Source organism: Triticum urartu, chromosome 7 (assembly GCF_003073215.2).
Source record: "Triticum urartu cultivar G1812 chromosome 7, Tu2.1, whole genome shotgun sequence".
Taxonomy (NCBI): domain Eukaryota; kingdom Viridiplantae; phylum Streptophyta; class Magnoliopsida; order Poales; family Poaceae; genus Triticum; species Triticum urartu.
The window spans coordinates 176,691,658-176,700,208 of record NC_053028.1 but is presented as its reverse complement, the minus strand read 5'-3'; the positions used below and the strand labels follow the sequence as shown (position 1 = coordinate 176,700,208).

General features: G+C 50.7%; 1 protein-coding gene across 1 annotated transcript; it reads left to right on the top strand.

Annotated features, from left to right (window-relative positions):
- Positions 1-4,809: 4,809 nt before the first annotated feature.
- On the top strand, positions 4,810-7,883 carry LOC125524486 (nuclear transcription factor Y subunit B-8-like). Its single transcript, XM_048689534.1, has 3 exons — positions 4,810-5,289; positions 7,266-7,355; positions 7,406-7,883. Exons 1-3 carry the CDS (start codon positions 4,849-4,851, stop codon positions 7,709-7,711), a joined length of 837 nt encoding a protein of 278 aa, XP_048545491.1. The 5' UTR covers positions 4,810-4,848; the 3' UTR covers positions 7,712-7,883.
- Positions 7,884-8,551: the final 668 nt, after the last annotated feature.

Here is an 8,551-nt window from a genome sequence, read left to right as displayed (position 1 = left end):
GGGCCCCGCGGGCTCGATCTGGGCTCGCGGGCCGGCGGCGAATTGGGGCAGCGCGGTGCCATGTGGCGCAATGGGATTGGAGGAGGTAGGCGGTGGTGACGACGGAGCGCCTTCTGATTGGCTGGAGTGAGGTGGCGCGCGGGGCGGACATGTCCGGTGCAGCGCGGACGCGTCCGGTGGCGCGGGGAGGAGTGGATCTAGGGTTTAGACTGCGAAATGATCCGAAATTTCGGAGAGGGGTGCTCTTTTATAGGTAGAGGGAGCTAGGAGAGTCCAAATGAGGTGCGGTTTTTGGCCACGCGATCGTGATCGAAAAACCGAGATGATGGAGCAGAGTTAGGTGGGTTTTGGGCCAAATTGGAAGGGTGTTGGGCTGCAACACACACGAGGCCTTTTCGGTCCCTTGGTTAACCGTTGGAGTATCAAACGAAGTCCAAATGGTACGAAACTTGACAGGCAGTCTACCGGTAGTAAACCAAGGCCGCATGGCAAGTCTCGGTCCAATCCGGAAATGTTTAATCCCCACACACGAAAGAAAGGTAGAAATGACCACCGGAGAAGAACGGAACGCCGGATTACAAAACGGACAACGGGGAAAAAGCTCGGATGCATGAGACGAACACGTATGCAAATGAAATGCGCATGATGACATGATATGCAATGCATGACACGCAAGGAATGACAAGGCAACGCCAGTGAATAACTGAACGACACCTGGCATATCGGTCTTGGGGCGTTACAGGTTTGGAAGGAGGGGATCCGGGATTTTCGAGAGGGGATGTATATATAGGCATAGAGGGAGCTAGGAAGCTCCAAATGGAGTGCGGTTTTCGGCCATGCAATCGTGATCGAAGGACCGAGACGATGGAGAGGGTTTAGGTGGGTTTTTGGGTCAAATTGGAAGGGTGTTGGGCTGCAACACAAACGAGGCCTTCTTGGTCCCTCGGTTAACCATTGGAGTATCAGACGAAGTCCAAATGGCACGAAACTTGACAGGCGGTCTACCGGTAGTAAACCAAGGCCGCTTGGAAAGTCCCGGTCCAATCCGGAAATGTTTAACCCCTACACACGAAAAGAGGTAGAAAGGGGCACCGGAGGAGATAGGAGCGCCGGAATGCAAAACGGACAACGGGGAAAATGCTCGGATGCATATGACAAACACGTATGCAAATGCAATGCACATGATGACATGATATGAGATGCATGACAAGGCAACAACACACGGAGACAAAAACCCGAACTCGAGGAAAATAGAATAACTTAGGCCGGAAACGGCAAGAGTTGGAGTACAGATAAGGTAAATTACATCCGGGGTGTTACACTGGAGTTGGCACTCTCACGAGAGTTGGATGTGTCTGCTCCCATTCAATCATCAGATTCACAACTATGTTAATTATTGCATGTGGTTCCATGATTCATCTTCCTTCCACCTCTCTCGATTCACCTAGCCATGCGAAGATGCAACAATGAAATGTACTATGTGTGAACCCCGATGCCAACGGGGTCGCCAACGGGGCTCCATTTTAAATTAACTTGAAATTTTTATGAGTATGAATATTCATTGCATAATTAAGATATGATTATCATGTTCGTAACTCTATAGACTTTTATCCAACTGCATCTATAACTAATAATCCACGCAATACTGCTATCCAGCATGCATCTTAAAGTATTAAGTAAAACCAGATTATTGCATTGAGTATGATGACATGAAGTAGATGATATTTTGTCTTCACTATGTGTTCAAAGGGCAACTACACAAGCATATTTTTATCCCTAGTGGCAACAACACGATACAAGACTTTTCCACTTTCTATCACTTTGGTAGCTTACTTGCACAGTTGAACCCAACTATCATACACAACTCCCCCTTCAAGATCAAACCCCAAACATGGCCAAACAAGGAAGAATAGATCAGAGAGCATATCGGAATAAGAATTATTTAGCAAAGAAACCAAATATATCTAAAAAAGATTCATGAATAAATTTGATCATAAAACGACAATTCATCATATCCCGACAAACACGCCAACAGATTACATCAGATGGATCGCAATCATGTAGGGAAGCTCATGAGATGTATTGAGAAGCAAGAGAGAGGGAACCATCTAGCTACTGTTATGGACCCATAGTCCAAACAAAACTACTCACGGGTGATCATGACGGCCTTCAAGTTGATGGAGATGGCCACCATGAAGAATTTCCCCTTTGGATCATGAAAAATAGAGGTGTTCAGTGGTAGAAAAATTCGGGTTTACAAATCACGAAGGGTATCGAAGGTATATAATGGCACAGGGACTGAGAGGTGGTGGATCGGAGGTTAAGCAGGCCTACATGAGCCCACCACACGCGCCCCCTCCTGATTTTTTATGGATTTTTTTGGTCCGAAAAAATTGATTTTCATGGAAAATCCAAAAACAACAAATGGCACTGAGAAATTTGTGTCAAAACTATACCACAATGATATAAATATAGCACGTAACAATAAAAAAATTATAAATACATTTGAGACATATCTGTTGGTTGTTGGTCTTACTCGACAGAGTTGATACTTCCACTCATTCCAAGATTTTATTTCTATTCTGGAGGGCTTGGCCGTTAAGGAATGATGTGATTTTTGGAGAGGAAATGCGTCTATCATGGCATCCGTTAATATTTTGGACAACTATTGGTCCTTTTTTTCTTTGAGTTTTACTATGTCTTCTTCAGTACTTGAAGTTAAAGACAAATAACTGGTGTCCCGTAGCAACTTGGTGACAAACAAACTTCTAGAAGTCTGTTGTGGGAGCCACTTCCGATTGATTATTGCACTAAGTTAGATGTGGATGCTAGCTTTGTTGCTCAAAATTTCTAGCTGGCTAGCCCGGGAGTTATGGCAAGAGGCTCTGAGGGCAAGATCTTAGTTTCAACCTAGGATTTTATGCATGTTTGCTCCCGTGCAAAAGAGGTTGAATTGCGTCTATGCCTGGTGGGACTTTACATCGTTCTCAATTTGGACCATCCTATTACCCCGAAGATTGATTAGATGTTTGCTCATAGGATTTTTTCTAATCACTCTTTGAGCGGATCCACTTTGGTTGGTTTGAAGATAGAGGTGCTCGGAATCTCTCAACTACTACTGAATTTCAATCCAACCAAAGTCAAGAGAGAGGCTACCGAAGTGGCTCATGGGACTGACAAGTTTTGGCAACGTGCATTAAGTGAGAGGAGATGTTCCCGTCAACTATGTAGGCGTATGTTGAGACTTCGTTAATCTTAAGATAATGTGCCGGCTCAATATCTTGGAGGTCCTTATAGGGGTAAGGTGTCCGTGCGTGCATGTGTTCATAGGGGTGAGTGTATGTGCGCATGTATGAAGCGTCTGTATTGTGTCCAAAAAAATCATTAAGTAATATATTGGAGTTTTTCTCAAAAAGAACTTGAGGTCCTAAAAACTATGCAATCAAACTGTGGTAAAGTAGATTTTTCTCTTCTTCTTTTTGTTTGCACGGAAATGAAGTAGAAGCCATTAGATTTGTCATGAAGTTGTTTCACAATATAAATTTGTTGTGTCAACAGCTTGGAGACAACAATAAAGTACGTGAAGATATTTTTCACAAAAGAATGGGTGCCTTATCATTTGGACATGCACCTACCCATATTTTGTTGAGGCTCCGCGGTGTGTGAGATCGCTGATACTACTCGTTTTCATTTGACTCGGGAGCAATCCAATCATAATTCATAGGTATTCAGCTAAATATCAAAATATATTGGAAAGCAAACGTTAATATGTTAATATCACCTTGTCTCGTAGGCAAGATATAATTAAGAAAAAGATTTCAAAATAGGGGGATTACAGTAGCTTAGTAAGTTGTTTCTTATGCATCGAAGTAAGAGGTCTTGGTTTAATTCAGTATCTCCTCATAGCATTTTATTTCAGCCTATTTTGTAACTTTTTTTCTTGTACTTTTCTCTTGGTATTGTTTCTTTTTTCTCTCTCTTTCACTTTTATTATATATTTTTGACATTACTACACACAATTCTACATAATATTCATTTGCTTATAATTTTATTAAAATTTTGTAATTTTATAGGTTTATTTTAGATTCACTCTCTTTTTCCTAGCAAATTTATAGATTGTATTACAGATTCAATCTCTTTCCTGCTTGTAGTTTCATAGGTTTTCTTGTTCTGGATATCCATCTTCAAAATTTCTGTGCCGCCATTGATTTGGTTGTCATTACGTTGCAGCTTTGTTGCTTTGTATTTAGGGCATGTACAACGCGTCGCCCCAACTAGCTTCCCCGCAGGCCAGGTAGACTCGGGTGTCAGGGACGGTGGATTCGCAGCATGTCATAGTCGCCTGCAGAAGTCGCCGCTGCTTGGCCGCGGAAAGCATGAGCGAAAGGAAAAAGGAAGGGAAGCCTACTTGTTGCATGAGTGGATGAACAAGGACAATCACATGCAGCGATTGCTTCACCAGTACAATCCTATGTGGAGGGGATGAGACCAGCATTTGCTATAGCCTCCGTAGCCCATGCCCTTAATGTGCCATTTCAGTTTCAAAATGACCTGTCTACAGGTCATGAGAAAAGAAAAGAAAAACTACGGCCCTCACCACCAACGGTTATAACCACATTTATACATATGATTTATCGTTTTCCTCTGATTAATAGCCTCATTCATGAGTACATGTCTCCGCCAGAACCACTCAATGGACACTTGTCGTTTGATCTGTAACACAAAGGACAGCTAAGCCAGCACCTAATGCCTATCTCAGCCTATTTAACACACTGAAGCAACTTGATCAGAAGCACAGCCCTAAAGCCAAGTGCGACTACCTGCATTGCACCTTGCCTAACCCTAGCCATGGAGAACGACGGCGTCCCCAACGGACCAGCGGCGCCGGCGCCTACCCAGGCGACGCCGGTGGTGCGGGAGCAGGACCGGCTGATGCCGATCGCAAACGTGATCCGCATCATGCGCCGCGCGCTCCCTGCCCATGCCAAGATCTCCGACGAAGCCAAGGAGGCGATCCAGGAATGCGTGTCGGAGTTCATCAGCTTCGTCACCGGCGAGGCCAACGAACGGTGCCGCATGCAGCGCCGCAAGGCCGTCAACGCCGAAGACATCGTGTGGGCCCTAAACCGCCTCGGCTTCGACGACTACGTCGTGCCCCTCAGCGTCTTCCTGAAGCGCATGCGCGACCCCGATGCGGGGACAGGTGGTGCCGCTGCAGGCTACAGCCGCGCCGTGACGAGTGCCCCTCCCCGTGCGGCCCCGCCTGTGATCCACGCCGTGCCACTGCAGGCTCTGTTGGCGCAGTCCGATGCCAAGCTCGCCCTATAGCTCTACCTCGCTCTCTCTGTGGCCTTTCTCTAGCTCGAATCAGAAGAAGGAAGGGAGAAGAAGCTAGTTGACACAAGCGATTTTCCGGTGCACGTACACCGCCCGCAGCACGAACTGCGTTTCTTTTGTTTCCTGAGCACGAACTCAGTCCAGCCGACAATACACAGAGGATTAGTGAGCCTTTATACACGCGCACGTACGCTACGCCGCGCCCACGGCGCTCCACTCGCCCACACCCCGCGCCCGTCGCCTACTTGGCTCGCGCTCCCGTCGCGCCCGTACGCGGACGAGGCGGCCACTAGCAGCCGGGACGCGATCCCTCCTCCGGCTTCATCGCTAGCTGAAAACTACCCACGCGCACGCACGCGTGGTCACACACACCTACCCCTGGACGCGCTCGCACGTACCCGAGGCCGCCACGGGCCGGACCTAACGCGACCTGCACATGCACACACACGCGCACGCTCTCAGCCCCGCCGTGGCTTATTCCTACATTTCACCCTCTAAGCCACGACCTACAACAGGCCGCTGTGTTCGACGTCGGTGTTCGCCAACATTGCCTGCTCCGCCGTCGCGCCCTTCCTCGGCTTGGTGCAGTCGCGCTTGAAGTGGCCTCGCTGACCACAATTGTAGCAGCGCCCGCGCCTATTCCCGCCGTTGCTCGACGCCACGCTCTTGCCGTCGTCGTCGTCCCGAGCACCGCCGTGTCGACGCTCCCGTGCTGCCCACTGCGCCGCCGTCATGAGCAGCTACTCACCCCCGCGCTCGCCGCCGTCTTGTCCACGGCGCCGAACCCTCTCATTGAACGCACGCAGCCGCCCGAGCGCTTCGTCGAACGCCATCGTCGTCACGTCGTGGAACTGCTCGATGCCGGCGACGACGGGGAAGAGGCGATCCGGCACCGTATCCAACAACTTCTTGACAAGTGCTGCGTCGCCAGCGTCTCCCCGAGGTTGGCATACCTCGCCGCCATCGACGCGAGCCTCCCGCCGTACACGTCGAGCTCCTCGCCGTCCGCCATCTTCATCCGGTCGAATTCGCCGCGCAGCGTCTCCAGCCTCGCCGCGCGGACCCGATCAGCGCCGACGAATCTCACCTTCACGGAGTCCCATACCTCCCTGACGGTGAGCTTTGTCGACACCTGCAGCAGCACATCCTCCGGCAACGCCCCGAGGAGCAACGCGCGCGCCATCTTGTCCTTCTTGGCGTTCACCGTCGCGTCGCCCAGCGTCACCGCCTCCCATACGGTGTGGACGTCGAGGATCGCGTGCGCCTTGATGGCCCAGACCGTGTAGTTGTCTGCAGCATCGGCATCGCCATCGTCGCCAATCCGTCCGCGCCGCCGCCGTGTGAGACGAGCGCCATGGTAGCCAGTGATCGCCTGAACCGAAGCTCTGTATACCAATTGTTGGCACAGTCCGATGCCAAGCTCGCCCTAGCTCTACCTCTCTCTCTGTGGCCTTTCTCTAGCTCGAACCAGAAGAAGGAAGGGAGAAGAAGCTAGTTGACACAAGCGATTTTCCGGTGCACGTACACCGCCCGCAGCACGAACTGCGTTTCTTTTGTTTCCTGAGCACGAACTTAGTCCAGCCGGCAATACACAGAGGATTAGTGAGCCTTTATACACGCGCACGTACGCTACGCCGCGCCCACGGCGCTCCACTCGCCCACACCCGCGCCCGTCGCCTATTTGGCTCGCGCTCCCGTCGCGCCCGTACGCGGACGACGCGGCCACTAGCAGCTTGGACGCGATCCCTCCTCCGGCTCCATCGCTAGCTGAAAACTACCCACGCGCACGCACGCGTGGTCACACACACACACCTACACCTGGGCGCGCGCTCGCACGTACCCGAGGCAGCCACGGGCCGGACCTGACGCGACCTGCGCATGCACACACGCGCGCACGCTCTCAGCCCCGCCGTGGCTTATTCCTACAGGCTCAGCCCCCGATGTACGCGCCCCCAGCTCCGGTGCAGGTTCAGAATCAGATGCAGCGGCCCGTGTATGCTCCCCGGGCTCCGGTGCAGGTTCAGAATCAGGTGCAGCGGCCTGTGTATGCTCCCCGGCTCCGCTACAGGTTCAGATGCAGCAGGGCATCTATGGGCCCCGGGCTCCAGTGCACGGGTACGCCGTCGGAATGGCACCGGTGCGGGCCAACGTCGGCGGGCAGTACCAGGTGTTCGTCGGAGAGCGTGTCATGGGCCAGCAATACTACGGGTACGGGGAAGGAGCGTACGGCGCAGGTAGCAGCAACGGAGGAGCCGGCATTGGCGACCAGGAGAGCTCGTCCAACGGCGTGCCGGCGCCGGGGGAGGGCAAGGGGGAGCCAGAGCCAGAGCCAACAGCAGAAGAACCGCAGGACAAGCCCGTCCAATCTGGCTAGCTGCGTGGGCGGCGCGCGTTAGCTTCTGCATCCTGCGTACTGTAATAATTTGCCGTGTCGATCCGGCCATGGTTTGTGTGTGCGTACTGCTTATCTAACGTGGGCTTGTCCTCTAGTAATTCATGTACTCTTTGCTGTTGAAGTTATTGTCGCTTAATTTGGTTTTGCTTAATTTGGCTACTCATCATTGATGATCAGGTGAAAAAACCGCATTTATTCTCAAAAAGGTTTCCGACTTCTGTATTATTGTGATGCACACTGTGGTACATAATATTTTGCGTTGCAAATTAGACCTTCGTATGATGTCACGAACATGTCATATTAACGGGTCATACGATCTCTCACGCTTAAATGGAAGTCATACTCTATTTCTCTCTCTCTATCTATCTATCTATCTATCTATCTATCTATCTATCTATCTATCTATCTATATCTCTGGCTCTGTCGCTACATGTACATACATATGTGCGTCGGTTAGCAAAATGGTCATGAATGAGTTTGGAGCGACATACGTACTTTGAAGCCTTTGGCCGGTGATGACATCTTGCCAGCATAGCTGGAAAGGAAAGTGTCTGACCTTGTTGTATTGATGGGGCGCATGCCGCGGGCTGCGTGGAGCGGTGAAAAGGACATCGTCGCGCCACATGATCGATAGACTTGCACCAACTTCCTTTTCAGCAAACCACACATGCATACGCTGGAGAAAAATGAATCAACGTGTGCCGTGGCCAGCAATACTACAGGTACGGCTACGGGGAAGGAGTGTCGGCACTGGTAGCAGCAACGAAGGACCTTGTGCCGATGAGGAGAGCTCGTCCAACGGCGTGCCGGTGCCGAATG

Coding starts and splice junctions, on each gene's coding strand:
- LOC125524486 (XM_048689534.1), top strand. CDS start 4,849: ATGGAGAACGACGGCGTCCCCAACGGACCAGCGGCGCCGGCGCCTACC. Junction 5,290..7,265: donor TCCACGCCGTGCCACTGCAG/GCTCTGTTGGCG, acceptor TTATTCCTACAG/GCTCAGCCCCCGATGTACGC. Junction 7,356..7,405: donor CTCCCCGGGCTCCGGTGCAG/GTTCAGAATCAG, acceptor GCTCCGCTACAG/GTTCAGATGCAGCAGGGCAT.